Source organism: Zootoca vivipara, chromosome Z, assembly GCF_963506605.1.
Source record: "Zootoca vivipara chromosome Z, rZooViv1.1, whole genome shotgun sequence".
Lineage (NCBI taxonomy): Eukaryota > Metazoa > Chordata > Lepidosauria > Squamata > Lacertidae > Zootoca > Zootoca vivipara.
The window spans coordinates 29,986,879-30,007,932 of record NC_083294.1 but is presented as its reverse complement, the minus strand read 5'-3'; the positions used below and the strand labels follow the sequence as shown (position 1 = coordinate 30,007,932).

The following is a 21,054-nucleotide window of genomic DNA, read 5'->3' as shown; positions in this document are numbered from 1 at the left end:
GGGACGCAGCTTCGGAGACCTCTGAAGCTGCGTCCCATGCCGGGGAAGGCAGGCGAGGCGGTGGTGGGGAGAAGAGCTTCTCCCCGTTGCCGCCTCGCACACAGCAGGCATCGGACTGGGCTTCGGAGACCTCCTCTGAAGCCCGTCGCATGCCGCCGCCAGTCCCCCGGAGCCCATAGGAATGCATTGATTAAGTTTCAGTGCATTCCTATGGGAAACCGGGACTCGCTAGACGAATTTTTCATAGGACGAATTGAGTCCTGGAACGAATTAAATTCGTCTAGCAAGGCACCACTGTACATCTGTCATGGTATGTGTAAACTTGAAGGTGTGACCAGGGCCACTTCAGAAATCATAGAATCATAGAGTTGGAAGCGACCACAAGGGCCATCCAGTCCAACCCCCTGCCAAGCAGGAAACATCATCAAAGGAACTGAGGCCTCCCTTGGCAGGGTGGGAAGAAAAGGGCTCTTGAGGGCAAGTGAGGGTCATGCTGTTTCTCCACTTTTCTCTCCTAGGCTGCTCCATGCCACTAGGAATGGAAAGCAATGCTATCTCCAATGATCAGGTCTCATCTTCTTCCTACATCAGCAATGTGCTTTACACCTGGTCCCCCTTTCTGGCCCGGCTTAACTTGAATGGGAGAGTCAATGCTTGGAGACCAAAGGTAATTTTGTGTATGGGCAGGAAGGATCTAAGGTAGAGCTGGTGAACCTGTGGGTCTCCTGGTGTCATACCGGCTCCAGCCAGCATGGCCAATGGTCAGGGATGATGGGAGATGTAGTCCAACAACATCTGGAAGGCTACAAGTTCCTCATTCCTGCTCTACATTGTTACTCAGCTTTGTATGATTAGCAGGTGAATGGGTGAACTGACTGTTGCAAAACATTGAGTTGGAGATGGTATGAAGTATTATTGTGTGAAGCATTATCTGTGCTGGACTATGTGCTGTGCAGTCCTGTTTAAATCCCACCTCCCAGCTCCTTCCCTTCCCTGCTGTGCTATGTGCCCTCCTTGAGTGCCTGGAAGGTGTCCCTGAATATGTGTGTGTGTGTGTGTGTGTGTGTGTGTGTGTGTGTGTGTGTGTGTGGAAACCAGAGGTGGGAGAGAAATTTGATTTTGCTTGCATTTAAACAAAAACCTACCTGATTCACACTCTGTTAACTAATACACTTACTGAAACACAGCTATCCTTCTAAAGTCACATTTTTCCGAATTTTGTGATGCAGTTCTCCAGCCAAACAATGCATACATAAATGCTTATTTTAGGGGAAAGTTTGCCTAATAATAAATACAATGGCATATCAAAATGTAATATAATAGGGAAAAAATTCTTGCAAAAATGTGTGCATTAACCAAAGTGCATACAAAAGGGTATATTAGGAAAAATTCTTACTAAAATAAGGATGGTTTTCTTGGGGACCTTTTGATTTTAAAAAAACTGAAGTGAAGACTAGAAATATGGAAATCAAAATGGACATATTTGCCCATCTCTCATGGTATATACATATGGGAGAAGGTGGTCCTTCAGAAGCTGTGACCACAAGCTGTGAAGGGCTTTTTAAAAATAATGTCCCCCATGCTATTTAACATTTATATGAAGCTGCTAGGAGCTGTCATCAGGAGATTTGGAGTGAGGTGTCACCAATATGTAGATAACACCCAGCTCTGCCTCTCTTTTAAATCTGAATCAGGAGAATCATAGAGTTGGAAGGGTTCCTGAGTGTCATCTTGTCAAACTCCCTGTAATGCAGGAATCTTAACTAAAGCATCCATAACAGGTAGCCAGCCAACCTCTGCTTAAAAACCTCCAATGAAGGAGTGTCCACTACCTCCCGAAAGAGTCTGGAGGTGGTTGAGGTATTAAACCATTACCTGGAGGGAATAATGGGCTCCATGTGGGCCAGTAAATTGAAGCTGAACCCTGAAAAGAAAGAGGTGTTGTGAGTCCTTGGGTCCAGGAGGCAGGGAGATGTCCTGCCTTGGACAGGGCAGCACTCTCCTGGAAGGAGCAGGTCTGTAGCTTGGGGGTGCTCCTGGTTTCAACACACTCAGTGGAGGCTCAAGTGACTAGGAATGTCTTTTTCCAGCTCTGGGTGGTTTGCCAGCTATGACACCTTTTGGACAGAAACAAATTGGCTATGGTATTCCATGCTCTGGTTACTTCCCAATTGGATTACTGCAATGCACTCTATGTGGGTCTTTCCCTCAAAGATAGCATCCAAAATGCAGTGGCCAGATTACCGACTGGGGTTTCCTATAGAACTCATATGACCCCTGTTTTAAAATAGCTGAATAGGTTGTCGGTTAATTTTTGGGTCCAATTTTAGGTGCTTACAACTCACATTTGCATAACTTAGGTCACCAATACTGAAAGACTGCCTTCTTCTCTACAGCTCTTCTTGAGTTTTAAATTCAGCAGGGGAGGCCCTCTAGTTAGTTCCACCACCCTCAAAGGTTCATGGGCTCATGGCCTGGGAGTGGGCCTTCTCTGTGGCAGCCCCCTAAGTTGTAGAATTCCTTTCCCACAAAGATGTGTTGTACTTACATTGTACAGTATTTTGTATGCTTGAAGACACACCACTTTGACACAGGCCTTTGACCCTGCTATCTTTTGTTGGGCAACACGCTTAATTGCACTGAAGTTAAAATGGGGGAAAACAGAGAGGTTTGAAGAAGTGTCCCAGGGCAGCCATAGCAGCAGGCACTTGAAGGCCTTGGTGTCCTTTCCGCAGGTTGACAGCTCAGCGGAGTGGCTTCAGGTGAACTTCCGTAAGACCATGCGGGTGACTGGGTTGATGACTCAAGGTGCGAAGTCTGCCTTCACCAAAATGTTCGTGAAGGAATTTTCTCTTTCGAGCAGCCTGGATGGCAAGCATTGGTCCTCTGTCCTACAAGGCGGGAAAGAGAAGGTAAATAAGGCCTACACTTCTGGGGTGTTACTGGTGCCTCTTTATTCCAGCCAGGGACAGTTCCCTTGTTTTTCTCACTTGAATGTTATATGCCTTCCTGGTGGGTGGGTAGGTGGCAGGGAGGCAATTTTATTTACTTGTTTAACTCAAACTATATGGCACACTAAACATGCTTTAAATAAAATAAAAAAAAGCATTGTTGAAAATTAAGATGGCTGTCTCTCCAGTGTAAGCCAACAATATATCAGAAACGTTGTGTGTAGCTCCTCGACATCCAAAGGCAGGTGTCAATAATGGGTCCCCGACGCAGGTGGCGCTGTGGTCTAAACCACTGAGCCTCTTGGGCTTGCCAATCAGAAAGTTGATGGTTTGAATCCCTACAACGGGGTGGGCTCCTGTTGCTCTGTCCCAGTTCCTGCCAACCTAGCAGTTCGAAAGCATGCCAATGCAAGTAGATAGGTGGCGGGAAAGTAAATGGCATTTCCATGCGCTCTGGTTTCCGTCACGGTGTTCTGTTGTGCCAGAAGCGGTTTAGTCATGCTGGCCACATGACCCGGAAAGCTGTCTGTGGACAAATGCCAGCTCCCTCAGCCTGAAAAGCGAGATGAGCGCCACAACCCCATAGTTGCCTTTGACTGGACTTAACCGCCCAGGGGTCCTTTACCTTTACCTAATGGGTCCCACAAGGGGCCAAGGCTACTATGTGGCAACAAAGGCCTGACCCAGCCCCTGTAAACTTACTGTCTTTTTCAAGCAGCTTTAGAGGTCGAAGGAATAATTAATTACCCCCCCCCCTTCTTTTCAGATTTTCCAGGGAAATCAGGATCATTTCAGCCCAGTGGTGAACCTCCTAGACCCTCCGCTATTTGCTCAATATTTGAGGATACACCCTGTCCGCTGGAATAACCACATTGCACTGAGGATGGAGTTTTTGGGCTGCGACACCCAGCAGATGGCCTAGTCAGGATGCACCTGCATTTTTGCCAATGCAGTGAACTTTCAGCAGCCCTTGTGCAAGCCACCCACGCCATGCCTGCTGGAACAAGTTTATATCAGTGACATTTGAGCAAAATGGTTTCTGTCACCCATATATTTTTGATAATGTTTTTGTAGCATAATAAACAAAAATCATTGTAAGATTCATGCTTCTGCACCGATTACTGGAAACATATTGTTTCTTGCAATACGTACCTGCATCATGGTTCTTAAACTAGAGGTAATATTAACTTCATGTTTGCATTTACGGAAATGTGTCTAGTGTTTTTTTTTAAGCAGTTGTTTATGAGTGGGGGGCGGGAGATCAGAATTGGATCTATGGCACACGAGGAGGAGGTAAAATTATTGTTCTCCACGCTGCAGTGCTGCAGCCCTCAAAAAGGAACTCTTATTCTTCACCCAATGATGAAAGCTTCTTATGATGCCAGTGGCAACTTCTCACCTGGAATGAATGGCGATTCTGAGAGAGTGAGATGTCCCATAATGGTCCTGGTCTTCACTGGGGCCCCCGTGGCTGCTTTCAAAAATTTTAAAAACTAGACATGTGAATTTCAATCATGTAATCAATGTCATATTATTTGGTTTGGCTGCTGTAATTCTAATCACAGTTACTTGGAAGTAAGGCCCACAGAGCTATGTGCATCCTATTTTGGTCCACACATGCATAGAATTAAGGTGAGTAAAATGAGGAAATATTTTCTAGCATCAATGTTATGAGAAAAATATGAAAACCCATTGAAATATCAAATGTGAATGAGTCCTAAATAGACAGAAATAGATACAGTTAGTAGAACAGGGATAGACCCTCCCCCAACCTCTGGTGCTGTTGTACTTTAATTCATATCAGTCCCAGCTAATTGTCAGGAATGATGGGAGTTGTAGTTCAGCAACATCTGGAGGGCCTCAGGTTCTGAACCCCTGAATTAGAATTTGCTACATACGAATATAAGAAGAGCCCTGCTGGATTATGCCAAAGGTCAGTCTAGTCTAGCATCCTGTTTTCCATTGTTTGGCAATCATGTGTCTCCAATTACTGTATTTGCTTAATTCTGTTTCAAACCATCAATCACATGAAGGTGGGCAGTTGATAAACCTATCAAGTCACTTCCTTCTTTGTGCTGTATAAGAGCCAATTCCACAGTCTTAACCATTGTTTTCCATCTGGAGAATATATACACTTTCAGATCCTTTTGGATGTTATTACAAAACGTGAGCAGGTCAAGCATTTTTATACCTTTCTGTTTTCAGATTTCAGCCTTTGCATATCTGTAGTCAGAGAGAAAGCACTGCTAGTTAGAGAAAGCACTGTAGTTAGAAAGCACTGCTAATAACAAGGCCAGTGGAAGTGATGATATTCCAGCTGAACTATTTAAAATCTTAAAAGATGATGCTGTTAAGGTGCTACACCCAATATGCCAGCAAGTTTGGAAAACTCAGCAATGGCCAGAGGATTGGAGAAGATCAGTCTACATCCCAATTCCAAAGAAGGGCAGTGCCAAAGAATGCTCCAACTACCGCACAATTGCGCTCATTTCACACGCTAGCAAGGTTATGCTTAAAATTCTACAAGGCAGGCTTAGGCAGTATGTGGATCGAGAACTCCCAGGAGTGCAAGCTGGATTTCGAAAGGGCAGAGGAACCAGAGACCAAATAGCAAACATGCGCTGGATTATGGAGAAAGCTAGAGAGTTCCAGAAAAACGTCTACTTCTGCTTCATTGACTATGCAAAAGCCTTTGACTGTGTCGACCACAGCAAACTATGGCAAGTTCTTAAAGAAATGGGAGTGCCTGATCACCTCATCTGTCTCCTGAGAAATCTCTATGTGGGACAAGAAGCTACAGTTAGAACTGGATATGGAACAACTGATTGGTTCAAAATTGGGAAAGGAGTACGACAAGGTTGTATATTGTCTCCCTGCTTATTTAACTTATATGCAGAATTCATCATGCGAAAGGCTGGACTAGATGAATCCCAAGCCGGAATTAAGACTGCCGGAAGAAATATCAACAACCTCAGATATGCAGATGACACAACCTTGATGGCAGAAAGTGAGGAGGAATTAAAGAACCTTTTAATGAGGGTGAAAGAGGAGAGCGCAAAATATGGTCTGAAGCTCAACATCAAAAAAACCAAGATCATGGCCACTGGTCCCATCACCTCCTGGCAAATAGAAGGGGAAGAAATGGAGGCAGTGAGAGATTTTACTTTCTTGGGCTCCTTGATCACTGCAGATGGTGACAGCAGTCACGAAATTAAAAGACGCCTGCTTCTTGGGAGAAAAGCAATGACAAACCTAGACAGCATCTTAAAAAGCAGAGACATCACTTTGCCGACAAAGGTCCGTATAGTTAAAGCTATGGTTTTCCCAGTAGTGATATATGGAAGTGAGAGCTGGACCATAAAGAAGGCTGATCGCCGAAGAATTGATGCTTTTGAATTATGGTGCTGGAGGAGACTCTTGAGAGTCCCATGGACTGCTAGAAGATCAAACCTATCCATTCTTAAGGAAATCAGCCCTGAGTGCTCCCTGGAAGGACAGATCGTGAAGCTGAGGCTCCAATACTTTGGCCACCTCATGAGAAGAGAAGAATCCTTGGAAAAGACCTTGATGCTGGGAAAGATGGAGGGCACAAGGAGAAGGGGACGACAGAGGACAAGATGGTTGGACAGTGTTCTCAAAGCTACGAACATGAGTTTGACCAAACTGCGGGAGGCAGTGCAAGACAGGAGTGCCTGGCGTGCTATGGTCCATGGGGTCACGAAGAGTCGGACACGACTAAACGACTAAACAACAACAACAGTCAGAGAGAACAGGTCTCGTACACCTCAGGTAGTGTGGTTGCTGGCCTTGAGCCAGACATCTTGGAGAGTGAAGTCAAATGGGCCTTAGAAAGCATTGCTAATAACAAGGCCAGTGGAAGTGATGATATTCCAGCTGAACTGTTTAAAATTTTAAAAGATGATGCTGTTAAGGTGCTACACCCAATATGCCAGCAAGTTTGGAAAACTCAGCAATGGCCAGAGGATTGGAGAAGATCAGTCTACATCCCGATTCCAAAGAAGGGCAGTGCCAAAGAATGCTCCAACTACCGCACAATTGCGCTCATTTCACACGCTAGCAAGGTTATGCTTAAAATTCTACAAGGCAGGCTTAGGCAGTATGTGGACCGAGAACTCCCAGAAGTGCAAGCTGGATTTCGAAAGGGCAGAGGAACCAGAGACCAAATAGCAAACATGCGCTGGATTATGGAGAAAGCTAGAGAGTTCCAGAAAAACGTCTACTTCTGCTTCATTGACTATGCAAAAGCCTTTGACTGTGTCGACCACAGCAAACTATGGCAAGTTCTTAAAGAAATGGGAGTGCCTGATCACCTCATCTGTCTCCTGAGAAATCTCTATGTGGGACAAGAAGCTACAGTTAGAACTGGATATGGAACAACTGATTGGTTCAAAATTGGGAAAGGAGTACGACAAGGTTGTATATTGTCTCCCTGCTTATTTAACTTATATGCAGAATTCATCATGCGAAAGGCTGGACTAGATGAATCCCAAGCCGGAATTAAGATTGCTGGAAGAAATATCAACAACCTCAGATATGCAGATGACACAACCTTGATGGCAGAAAGCGAGGAGGAATTAAAGAACCTTTTAATGAGGGTGAAAGAGGAGAGCGCAAAATATGGTCTGAAGCTCAACATCAAAAAAACCAAGATCATGGCCACTGGTCCCATCACCTCCTGGCAAATAGAAGGGGAAGAAATGGAGGCAGTGAGAGATTTTACTTTCTTGGGCTCCTTGATCACTGCAGATGGTGACAGCAGTCACGAAATTAAAAGACGCCTGCTTCTTGGGAGAAAAGCAATGACAAACCTAGACAGCATCTTAAAAAGCAGAGACATCACCTTGCCGACAAAGGTCCGTATAGTTAAAGCTATGGTTTTCCCAGTAGTGATGTATGGAAGTGAGAGTTGGACCATAAAGAAGGCTGATCGCCGAAGAATTGATGCTTTTGAATTATGGTGCTGGAGGAGACTCTTGAGAGTCCCATGGACTGCAAGAAGATCAAACCTATCCATTCTTAAGGAAATCAGCCCTGAGTGCTCCCTGGAAGGACAGATCGTGAAGCTGAGGCTCCAATACTTTGGCCACCTCATGAGAAGAGAAGAATCCTTGGAAAAGACCCTGATGTTGGGAAAGATTGAGGGCACTAGGAGAAGGGGACGACAGAGGACAAGATGGTTGGACAGTGTTCTCGAAGCTACGAACATGAGTTTGACCAAACTGCGGGAGGCAGTGCGAGACAGGAGTGCCTGGCGTGCTATGGTCCATGGGGTCACGAAGAGTCGGACACGACTAAACGACTAAACAACAACAACAGTCAGAGAGAACAGTGCCACATGATTAAAGACCACTTGTCTTCTTAAGATCTGTACTTTCTCCTCTTGTTTTCCTCCCTTGACTGATTCCTGGTCTTTCCCAGCATTAAAAGTCCCAGCTGCAAGCACAGTCAGCATTAATAGCAGGTAATAATTAATTAGTGAGGGAGGCCTCCTTCTTCAGTTTATAGTTATTTTCTATAAACAACTGTGATCTCAAATAACTGGAGAGGCAAAACATGTTTGATTTATTACTTGATATTTTTTTTCTTGATTTGCACACCACCTTTCAAAAGACCTTTCCAACGTGGTTTGTTGTACTAGCAAGAAAAGCAGTCAGAAAAGGAACAACATTGGTCATATACACACACCAGTCATTTAAAGTTCATGGTTTCCCACAAAGTAGTTTGCCCCTGGGAATTGTAGTTTGTTCAGGGTGCTGGGAATTCTAGCTCCATGAGGGGGCAAACTACAGTTCCCAGGATTCTTTGCTATAACGGTATGGTGTGGATGTGACCATCAAGTACACCTGCATAAAAAGTTTTAAAAGAGAATCTAAGAGCTGGCATAGAGGTGATAAGGCTTAAGCATAAAATGGTTTTTACAGCATGTATAAAAAGTGGCTTGACAGATTTCCCAAGGAGGGAGTTCTACAACCATGGTGCCAGCACTGAAAAGGCCCTGCCCTTGTTACCAGCCAACCAGATCATAACAGGTCATAGGGCAGAGAATAGGGCCTCTGAAGTTGACTTTAGGGCCACAGTACTATCATTAGGACACAAGTGGTTCTTGGGCATTTGAGAAGGAACAGCAGACTGTGGCCAGAGGGATACGTTGCATCCATGACATCTAGGTTTTGTGAGTGCTGGAGTGCCTGCTGTAGCCCTGGCTGCTACCTGGGGGAACAGCTGACTGTACAACACTCAATAATGGAACAGGGCAGAAGCTGCCAACCATTTGGCAATGCTATCCTAGCTGCTACCAAAATAAAGATAATGACATTTTTTAAAAGAACATGACTCTGTTTTCCAACAAGTAAATTAAGCAACACCGAGGTAGGTTAGCTCAGAGTGAGTGACCCAAGGCCCCGTAGTGAATTTCCTGGCTGAGCCCAGGGCTCCCTAGACACAGGCCAACACTTTATTTATTGTGAATTGTTTTAGTGGGTGTTTTTAACGTAAGCTGCTTCTGAGAGCCATTATAGCAGAAAGACAATTTTATTAATATAGTGACTCAATAAATAAGGCTACAGAACTGCTCCCACTTTCCTGGGAGTTAGTCCCATCAAACTCAGCAGGACTTTGCAAAATACCTGAAGGATTTGGGGGGCACATGCCCATGACATAAATTTGAATGAAAGTTGTGTGTCTTGATTTCCACCTCTGGATGTGGGAAATTAAGAGTGGGTGTGGCTCAGTGTGGCTGTGCTCTCGCCAGCACTGTTTATTATAGTGAGCCTAACTTCCCCATAAGGCAAAGTAAACTCTTGGGGGGGGGGGAGGTAAAGAAGAAAGGAGGGAAACAGGGGTGCCAACTTGAATAAAATACAGTGGTATCTTGGTTTACGAACTTAATCCGTTCCGGAAGTCTGTTCTTAAACCAAAGCGTTCTTAAACCAAGGCATGCTTTCCCATAGCAGTGGGGGACTCAATTTACAATGGAACACACTCAACATGTTCTGTTTCCAAGGCAAAGTTCACAAACCAAAACACCTACTTCTGGGTTTGCAGCGTTATTAATCCAAGTTGTTCACAAACTAAGCTGTTCTTAAACTAAGATACCACTGTATTGTGGGGACCCAGGTAAGCCTGCCCCACATAATTGATCACATGACGCAGTGCATGCATACTATTTGAATGGGAACGTCCATCAACTTTGTGGGGGCCCAACCCGCTCAAATATTTTATTGTGGGGGCTGAAACCCCCATGGCCCCTGGGAGTTGGTTCCTATGGAGAGAAAGGTGCAGTAGATCTGAGATACTTTGCAAAAGACCCAGGGTTCAGGTGCTCTGGATTATCCCCTAAAAGTACCCATGTTTCTAAGTGGACATTTACAGGATTGCGCTGTACATCTTCCCAGGAATGTTGCTGTTAAGATAACTGGAGTGCCTTTCTGGGTATTCCCATACAGTTGAGAGCTGTGATGTCATAAAGGTTGTCTGGTTCCATATTGATATTGTGGAAATCAGGCAGGGCTTCTGCAAGCCTGGACACTGGTTGTGGGTGTTTCCACTGGCATCTGCATCACGGTATGTTGAGCATAGTCCTGAAAACATGGGTTTACTTATGTGCCTTTTAACCAGGGCTGACTCTGCTATATCTGATAATGTAGGTGTTAGCTCAGTGCTCAGCACTTATTACAAAATCAATAGCATATTAAAGGTGGTTTTAAAGCTGCTGTTGGTAGCCCCAAGAGCTGTGCATAGAATCTGTGATTGTGACCGTACAAGTGTAGAATTAGTGTGCATCTTAGTGTGTGCATATATGTGTATTGTGATGAGCTGGGCTTTTTTTTAAGAAAAAGGGGGAGGGGAAGCAATAGATTGCAAAATACCTGTAACTGGACAGGTTCCAAGACATGCCCAAATGTTCCAAGGCCAAATACTGCTTCAAATCAAGCCTGTCTTAGGAGGAACAAATTGCATTCTGCACCACTGAGCGATTAATGGGCTGTGAAGTGGCTGCCTCTGCTATGACAAATGGTGTATCTGCAGCATGATCTGCTCAGTAAAATAAGGGCAATTGAAAGACAATGGAAAGGAAATTGTTGATTGCCTGTGAGCTGCTCTGGATTAAAGGAACATTGCCCTGTCAAACCACGGATATGGTTCTGATTTCTGGGTGAGCAAGTTTTTCCTAATACTACACAGCAACAGGCCTATAGATGTGCATAAATACTTTAAAAGGAAGTTATTTGCTGGTGTTTAAAGCTTGCCAGATTGGGAGGGGAATTTTTCTTTTTAAAAAAAAAAATAGTGGTAAGTATCCCCACCTGTCACATGGGAGGCTCGGGTTCTTTTAAGGACTGGATAGCTGAAATATACTTGGAGTCGAGAGTGAATTTCATGCTCTTTATTCAGCTCGTAGTCATCAAGGAGAAGAAGAGAAGAATGCCCTTTTCCCAAAACCATCTGCTTATATACATTATTTACACAATAGGCTTTGCGTGATTGGCTACTTCAGGGCTACACCTGTGGGCCAATCAGTTTGTGGATTGACTTCTGCCAGCAGCCTGATTGGCTGCTCCTGCAGGCCAATCAGGTTGCGGATTCACTTCCACCTGGAGTTGGATTGGGTGGCTCCTGCGGACCAATCAGACTGCTGATTCTGGATCCTATTGTTCTATGATTCAGCTCAGTACATAACAATAGCTCGGTTGGTTAGAGCGTGGTGTTGATAATACCAAGGTTGCAGGTTCGATCCTCATATGGGACAACTGCATATTCCTGCATTGCAGATTCCAACTCTCCAATTCTATTATTCTATTATTCATATCATAAAGATACCAGGATGGTGTACAACAACACAACGTGAAACACCATTATAAATGCTGCAAATAATCACAAAAAGTACTTGCAAAGGCCTGCCAGCATGCGAGGATGCCTGGAAGTCAGAAGAGGAGGTTCCTGCTGCATCTCTGCTGGAAGAGTGTTTTATAGCATGGGACACTAAAATGCCCGAATCCTAGCATAGGGCAGTCGGGGCCTTGGCAACATGGGGTACTTGTTGACAAAACTGATAGATAACTGGCCAGAGAGCTAGCCTGGGTGCTGTCTGTCTACTGCTGAAGCCTGAAATGAAGAGAAATTAGACATGCTGCCACCCGTACCCCCTCAACATTCCAACTAGATCTACAATTAAAGTGGGGGGTAGGAATACATCTGAATCCCAGATGTCAAGGAGATGAGTAATTATCATCATCATTTTTCTATTATTATTTGTATGCTGCCTTTCCATAGTTGAAACTATGCTCAAAGTGACTTACAACATGACAAGATTTACATAATTACAAACATAACAGAAGTCATAAACAGTAAATAAAACACATCAAAAAGTACACAACCAAATGGAAACAATTTCCATGTAAATCATAAGATCTAAAACTAAAGATACAACAATGATATCAATAACAGCAACAGCTCTCTCAACCTCCCGTAAACAATACACCAGCCCAAGAATCTGTTCAACAGCCTCAGCTTTTGTAGCTGGAGTCAGTCAGCACTCAACTCGCCCTGGCCAGATGGGACAAAGGCCAGCAAGGCAGGGTACAGGTCTTCAAGGGCTCACAGCCAAGATAGTCTCATTTAAAACAACACAGATAAAAATTGAAAATAATTTAAAAGAGGAGCCCTTTTTGCTAAGCAGCCCTGCCCAAAGCAGGGGGAGAGAGGCAAGGGCAGTGCCCTTCAGGCACTCAGCAGACAGACCTTTAGGAGATATCTGAAAGCAGTCCTGTCTGAAAGCTTTTTAAGGTTTGATGTTTTACAATGTTTTTATATGTGCTGGAAGCTGCCCATTTTTTTAAAAAAAACCTTCCCTATACAGCAGGCATGTCCAACAGGTAGATCGTGATCTACTGGTAGATCACCGGATGTCTGTGGTAGATCACTGGTAGATGACCGGTTCCCCCCAAAGAAGCTCAACAACTTTGGCTTCCCTTAAAAAGGGGGGGCTTTCCTCCTCCCTAAAAAAATCTCAACAACTTTGACCTGAACCCCCCCAAAATGGGGTAGATCACTGCCAGTATTTAACCCTGTGAGTAGATTGCTGTCCCTTGGGAGTTGGCCACCCCTGCTATACAGGATTGCCTTCAGACAGCTCGGAGTCGAATAACTCCATACCCTCCAAAATTTCTACGATGAAAATAGGGACATCCTGAGGAAAAGCGGGATATTCCGGGATCCAATCAGAAACCGAGACGGCTTCTCTAAATCAGGGACACTTGGAGGGTCTGTCTTCCTAATGTTTAGTAGGCGCCTCCTTTCTTGTAACTTGAATCTATTGATTGGAGTCCTACCCTCTAGAACAGGAGAAGAGGATCTGGCTATGTTCTACTGTGTGGCACTTGTCCTTTCTCTCATCTCCTCCTACACCCCCTCCCATGTGCTTGTGTTTTTTAGATTCTTCTGGCCTCAAAGACGGGCGTTTGCTCAGCCAAGACGGTTGTATGTGTGTTTATGTTTTGTGTGCACAGTCCAGAGAAATCACTAGGCTTGGCAGAATCCCTGCAGCCTGCGAACTCCATGGATTTGACACAGCACAAAATAGTGCATGCCCACGTGCTGTGCCTGGCAGTTTGTACCTCCTGTATCCAGGGCATCTACTCCCCTGCGAGGACGCCCCGTGCATTTCTCGCTCTCAATGGGTTTAGAAGGCGCACCGTTTCAAGCCAAATCAGGAAGCCTCCTCTGCCTCTGCAGGCAAACACAAAGAAAATGGATCCGAGCCTTGAAATTCACCGTAAGTTTTTAAATTTTACTTGAAGAACAGCCACATATTAGTGAGGAATTTGCATAGTTGTCGTATTATTTTCACATTGTTTATTAATTTAGATACTGCTTACATGCCCGAATGACTTCCAAGTCATTTATAGGTATAAAATCACAGGACCGTAGGGTGCTGCTTTACACTGATGGGATGTGGGTGGCACTGTAGTCTAAACCACTGAGCCTCTTGGGCTTGGCCAGTCAGAAGGTTGGCAGTTCAAATCCCCAGGGTGAACTCCCGTTGCTCTGTCCCAGCTCCTGCCAACCTAGCAGTTCGAAAGCATGCCAGTGCAAGTAGATGAATAGGTATCTCTGTGGCGGGAAGGTAAATGGTCATGCGCTCTGGCTTCCGTCAAGCTGTTCCGTTGTGCCAGAAGCGGTTTAGTCATGCTGGCCACATGACCTGGAAAGCTGTCTGGACAAACACCTGTGTCCATGCTACTGCACATGTGCCCCACGGACACAGGGACTGGACAAAGAGACTGCACACGCGTGCGCTCCCCCCCTGCCTCCTCCAACTGCTGCTCCCGGCCGGACACATGTCCCGGCCTCACTGCAGGGCGCGTCGGGGAAGCGAGGGGGGAGGCCGGCGGAGGTGAATGGGGGGAGGAAGGGCACCTTTGAGGAGCCCGGTCTGGCTCCCGCAGCCGCCACGGCCCCGGAGCCCAAAAAACACACATCATGAACTTTCTTTTTAGCTTGTCAACTGGAACCACTCAGTGAGTCTTGAGCCCCTGGCTGTTCCAAGCTTAGCTTAAATTAAATAACAACTACTACTACCACCACCACACCACCACAGGGGGGGGGGCTCTCTGGTTGGCACTGACCTACTGCAACAACAACATTTTCTTATTGAATTTTTTATTTAAAATCACCTACAAATTTTTATTTTTATATACTTTTCAGATATATACATTTCACTGATTTTACAATCATTTTGACATTTTAAAACTTGACTTCCTTTCCCCCTCTTTCTGCAGTTCCTTAAATTTATTTTTAATATCTTCTGCATATCCAAATTAACTTAACTTACTCATTTACTTATCTTCTTCATATATATACTCTTAGGTAGCTGCAGGTTGTTACAATAATCCTGCCAGTGTTTTTTATCTGTTTACAATTTATCTGCAAATATTCGATAAACCATTTCCATTCTTTTATAAAAAGTTTGTTATCTTGATTTCTTATTCTTCTGGTAAGTTTCACCATTTCTCCATATTCCATAAGTTTTTGTATCCATATTCTTTGCTGGGACTTCTTCTTCTTCCTATTTTTGGGCAAGTAACATTCTTGCCGCTGTAGTCGCATACATGAATAAATTTCTATAAAATTTAGGTAGAGAGGCTCTAGAATCACCTAGAGATGCAAACAGAATCAAATTCCCTTCCCAACTAGCTCTGGAGGGCGAGTTCTTCAGGTGAGTTCTTCCAGCCACCAGAAGAGGTCACACAGGGAGCCACTGGGATCTATGCCTGCTCACACTGTCAGTTTTATTTTTTGTGCCTTCGTTGTCTCCTCCGCAGGTGTTCGCCGGTCTTGGCTGTCAGATTACCTGGATGATCTCTGGACTCATGTCTCCCACTCTTTTCCAAGATCTGCTCTGTACGCCTTCCCAGCTGCTTTGGGGATCCTGTTCCTTCTCTGCTGTGCCACGTAAGTGTCTTGGCAAGGGATTTACTCCACCTTGCAATGTCTGAACTAAGGTAGGGATGAGGGCCTTGTAGACCTTCCAGCCATCACTGGATTACTACTCCCATAATCTCTGATCAAATGGAGCTGGTGGGAATTTGAGCTCCAGTCCAGTTCCCCGATCAGTTTAGCAGCCAATCTCTCTTCCCAGGAAATTCTGTGGATTGTAGCTCTGTGAAAGGAATAGGGACCAATTCACAGCATCCTTAATAAACTACAGCTCCCATAATTCTTCCCCCCCCCCAGGGGGTGGGAGGAAACCATGACTGTATAAAGTGGTATAATATTCATTTAAATGTAAGTGCAGATGGGCCTGAAATATGAAACTTGTTTTCCACTGAATGACCTACAGTAACTTTGGATGTCCAAAGGTTGCCCTGGCTTGAACTTCCTCAATTAGACTGTCTTCTTGCGCAATTCTGTCAGATGTCTGTAGTCAGAGGCAGCCAGTCTATGCTGCCTTTCTGGTGGCCAGCTTTAAATAGCACTCACCTTCAGAGAGAGGGAGGCTCGCAGAGGCAGGTGGTGGTAGGGAATATTGAAATATAACTGGAAAAGACCCTGATGTGATAGTGAGGCAAAAACACAGGAGACCCACAGCCAGTCAGTGCTCAGTATATGGTCTGGCTCAGTATAAGGAAGCTCCCTATGTTCTTAGGAAATATTTTCTCAGCCTTTATGTATCATTGCACCCATGCTCAGGGGGTCTCCAGCAGATATCATTACATCAAATGATCTGCCCATGCAATGTAGAAATTAGGCTTTTACTGTAATGTAGTGTCCACTACCGTTTGGAACTTCCCCCAGTCCATAGCAGCTGGGCCCCATTTCTATTACTGTATAGTTTTCCCTTTTCAACGAGCCCCCTAAGTGGAGATTGTTGTTCCTGTTGTCATGATCCTTACGTTTATTACCCTGCCTTCACCAGCAGGTCCCAAGGCGGGTTACAACAATTTAGTATTCAGAAATGAAAAGCAGTTTCAACACATTAGTTTCTCATTTAGAATAGGCAGTGCTTTTCTCTCTCTCTCAGGGCGTACGCAGTACCGTCACCTTTTTGTTGTTGTTGAAAAGAGTGGCATGTACTGTAACAACTTCACAGTGAGTACCGGCACCTATATTTCTAGAGAAAAAGCACTGGGAATAGGGTTGTAGTTTTACTGGATTTGAAACTGTAACACACACACACACACACACACACACACACACACACACACACTTTTCTTTTTATTCTTTTTATTGTTAACCACTTCAGGGTATTAAATTGGATGCACAGAGTAAATGAGACATTTGAAAAAGAAATTCCCTCAAGACAGCAAAAGGCTTCCGTTCTCTGAGTACAAGGGAGGGAGGTCTTATTTTGCTCTCAGCTGAATAATGCTGGGGAATGCTGTGAACATAGTGGATTTTGCTTTCAGTAAGGCTTCTGACTCGGGTGGCGCTGTGGGTTAAACCACAGAGCCTAGGGCTTGCCGATCAGAAGGTCGGTGGTTTGAATCCCTGCGACGGGGTGAGCTCCCGTTGCTCGGTCCCAGCTCCTGCCAACCTAGCAGTTCAAAAGCACGTCAAAGTGCAAGTAGATAAATAGGGACCGATACAGCGGGAAGGTAAACGGCGTTTCCGTGTGCTGCTCTGGTTCGCCAGAAGCGGCTTTGTCATGCTGGCCACATGACCTGGAAGCTGTACGCTGGCTCCCTCGGCCAATAAAGCGAGATGAGTGCCGCAACCCCAGAGTCCGCCGGGCTGTGCCCCTCCCTAGAAGCAGGGCTGGTGGGCGGAGGCGGAGCCCAGCCCAGCGGAGCGCGAGTTCAGCGTTCCCGCCTGCCGCGCCGCGCTCTCTGGTTCCCCGCCGCGCTTCACCTTGCCAGAGGGCGCGGCGGGGAGCTGGAGGGAGGGTGCGGTGCGGCGGGAATGGCGAACTCGCGCCCCGTGGGCTGTGCTTCGCCTCTGCCCACCAGCCCTGCTTCTAGAGTAGGGCAGCTGCCCTAACTTGCCCCGTGGTGGGTACGCCCTTGCCTACAACTCCCATGATCCCTAGCTAACAGGACCAGTGGTTGGGGAAGATGGGAATTGTAGTCCAAAACATCTGGAGGGCCGAAGTTTGGGGATGCCTGACCTTGACAGGCCCAAACTAACAAAATGAATTTCAGTATGGAGAAATGCAAGGTTCTGCACTTAAGCAGGAAAAAAAACCAGCAGTACCAGTATAAGATGGGGGACACCGGGATTCTAAGTTCTTCCAGTTTTCAGTACTGTGTGGAGGGCTGGATTTAGATTTCATGAGGCCCTAAGCTACTGAAGGTAATGGGGTCCTTTATATGCCCAGCTGTCCCTTGTCAACAAATTGCCACTGTTTTTTGTGTTGAATATATGCTATGTGGTAATTTATGGACCTAATAGGTATCTAAAGCTATTTGCACATAACAAACTATGTATTTTATCAAAATACCTATATACTCGAGTATAAGCCGACCCGAATATAAGCCGAGGCACCCAATTTTACCTCAAAAAAACCCTGGGAAAACGTATTGACTCGAGTATAAGCCGAGGGTGGGAAATGCAGCAGCTACTGGTAAATTTCAACAATAAAAAAAATACCGTCCTATGCCTTTCCCAGCTGTCGGCGGCAGGGTGGGGGGAGAAGCGGCAAGGAAGGATCCCTTCCTCGCAGTTTCTCCCTCCCCACCGCCTCGCACAAAGCAGGCAGAGGACGGGGGTTTGGCGAGTCGCAGCTCAACATTTATCCGAACCCCCGGTCCTGCGCCTTTCTCTGCCGCTGCCCGCCTCACTCGAGTATAAGCCTGTGCTGAAAAAGTAGGCTTATACTCGAGTACAGTATATACAGTAATTTTTGAACTTATCTTATATTTTGGAAATTTACATCCAGGTTTTTTTCCCCTTTAGTTTTTTGGGAGCCCCAAGAAAGTGGGGCCCTAAGCTATAGCTTGTTTAGTTTATACGTAAATCTGGCACTGACTATGTGGTTTGGAAAGAGTTGGTAAAATAAAGAACACTGCATTCACTCTTCTGTGTATTTCCACAATTCTGGGGGTTCCCGCTTTTTCTTGGGCAATCAGTTTCTATCCTTTTTATAGTCCATTTACGCATACACAAATGCATTTTTCTTCAGTGTGGCCTTTTGTGTGTGTTTTCCAGAGTCCTTATGGATTAAGGATGTGCTACCGGAAGCGTATTTCAGCCATCTGTTTGAAGATCTTTGTGATCCTTTACCAGGTTTGAAAACTCAGCCCTATCACTAATCTCAGCAAAATCCTGGATGGTCACATTACCTGATCTGATTATTCCGGGGGGGGGGGGAGTGGGAAACCAAACAAACTACTGTTGTTACTCCTTTTGAATAAATGTTGTTATTTCACATGCAGCAATGCTTGTATAAACTGTGGTTGTTAGGCTGATCACAAAGGGTAAGAAATCAGGAAATCAGGTCATCAATATATACATTTTGTATGCATATTTTGAAAAGGACTGGGACTTTAGAATGATGTTGTGACTGTTCCTGTTAATCTCATACATATGGGATAGCTGCATATTCCCACATTGCAAGGCGTTGGACTTTATAATCCTCAGGGTCCCTTCCAACTCCACAATTCTGTGATTCATACTAATTATGGCAATTGTCGTGGGGTTATCAGGAGAGGCCTTTGGGGCAGAAACTAAGCCCCTACTTAGGGGGATGAGGAGGATCTCAAATGCCTGTCTACTGCATTTTGAAGTAAGGAAAGTAATGCACATTGCCATCTAAAAATACATTCCCATAAGAACAATAAGCCTCAAAATTAAAATTACCTAACTGCACCACCACTGGGCATTTGAGGCCCAGCCAAAACCCCAAGAGTACCTGGAAAACAGGAAGCTGCGTGGCTCTCCTGTTACCTGTATCACAACTGTTGCAGTTGCAACAGCTCCCAGGTGTGGAGAAAGTGGTTTCACAGGCTTGTAGTTCCTTGCTGGGGGCTGTTGTACTCTGTGCAACCGTACACCAATTTGGGCTTGTTATGTTATGCATGCTTATTACACTGCTTTTAGGATGGAGGAAGATTAATATATGAAAATGTTGAATGAAAAAGGATCAAGCTTTCCACTTCAGGATTACCATATGAAAGCATGCATACTTTTCATGGAAGTTTCCCCATGGATCGAAAACTAATTTTTTCTGCAGCGCTGCTTTTACAAATGAACTACGGAACAATGGAAAATGAACTACAAAATGAACAACAACAACAAAAAGAGAGCCTTGGGGGTCCCTCAGGACTAAACTAATTTATTATGGCATAAATTTTGGGGGACTAGAGCCCTCTTCATCAGATGCAGGAAGGGTAATCAATGTAGGGCACTGGTGAGCCAATTTACATATGTAAGCTGATAAAGATCCATTACCCCTATTTAATCCACGAGTGATAGTGTTAAATCTCTTTAATTATAATTCAGCAGTTTTACATTTCAGTTTCCCTTTGTTTCAATAAGGTCATTATACCAAATAAGAATATTATACCAAAAGCAAGCTGGGAAACATTTCAACATCTCTGCAGCTAAGCATTTCCTTGGGGAAAGGGCCCTATTCCCACAGGCATACAATACTTAGCACCTGATGATACCCACAAGAGGTATCAGTGCTACTAACTTGGATGACTTTAAAAGATTTTAGGCAGATTTATGGACCAGCCAATGACTACTGATCCTTGTGACTATGTTCTTCCCTCCACAGTTGGAGGCAGTAGGTCTTGGAATACTGAGTGCTAATGCACTCAGTTTCTGCTTGCAGCCCCACTGAATTGAATGGGACTTACTCCCAATATGTAGAGTATATGGCTTATTGGTAGTGCACATCCTTTGCATGCAGAAGGCTCCAGGTTCAATATTTGACAACTCTAGGTAAGGCTGGGAAGGACCCTGGTCTGAAATAATGGGAGTGCCGCTGCCAGTTAGTGTAGGCAATATTGAGCTAGAATAACCAAGGGTCTGGTTCTGTAATAAGTCAGCTTCCTAGATCGCCGATCACCAGTTGAATCGCCTATTGCCATGGAACCACAAAAAGCACCGTATTTATGCATGAATTAATGGGAAAGCGCCTGTTCCGCAGACGTGGAGACCAAGTCCAATCACGGACACTGTCCACAGAAGGCCGGGGAAGACCCCCTGCCTGAGACCCAGGACAGAGAGCCGCTGCTGCCAGTGAGTGTCACAGACGTGAGGCAGACGAACCCGTAACTTTACTCGACCGAAGGCTGCCCCCTCTCTTCTTGAAGTGGCGTCGCTTATCGGCCCCCAAAACAATCGCTGCTGCTTGCACGGCCCAGCTCGTTCAACATTGCAGAGCAGAGCGGCTCTTGCAGGCAGCAGGAAGACACTCGGCTCTGGCAGGAGGGGGCGCAAGAGGGCGCGCGCGCGGCTTGGAGAGGTTGGACAGGGCTTGCACCGCCGTCCCCAGCGCGCGGCACTCGGCGGCGCTCAGCGGCTACGGGAACGCAGGGCTGCTGCTTTGGCAGCCGCTGTGGGCCGGGTGGAGAGATCCTTCCCTGTTTAGCCACTCCCAGCGGGCGGGCCTGGTCCTCCCCTCTGCTGCCTTCTCCGG

The 21,054-nt window shown here is 45.4% G+C and overlaps 1 protein-coding gene across 1 annotated transcript in view; it reads left to right on the top strand.

Annotated features, from left to right (window-relative positions):
• Positions 1 to 4,053, top strand: part of F8 (coagulation factor VIII) — a 67,699-nt gene extending 63,646 nt beyond the window's left edge. The window contains exons 23-25 of the mRNA XM_060270573.1: positions 519 to 667; positions 2,736 to 2,912; positions 3,718 to 4,053. Coding sequence (XP_060126556.1) covers positions 519 to 667; positions 2,736 to 2,912; positions 3,718 to 3,873 — 482 coding nt within the window. The 3' untranslated portion in view covers positions 3,874 to 4,053. The remainder of the gene's footprint in view (positions 1 to 518; positions 668 to 2,735; positions 2,913 to 3,717) is intronic.
• Positions 4,054 to 21,054: the final 17,001 nt, after the last annotated feature.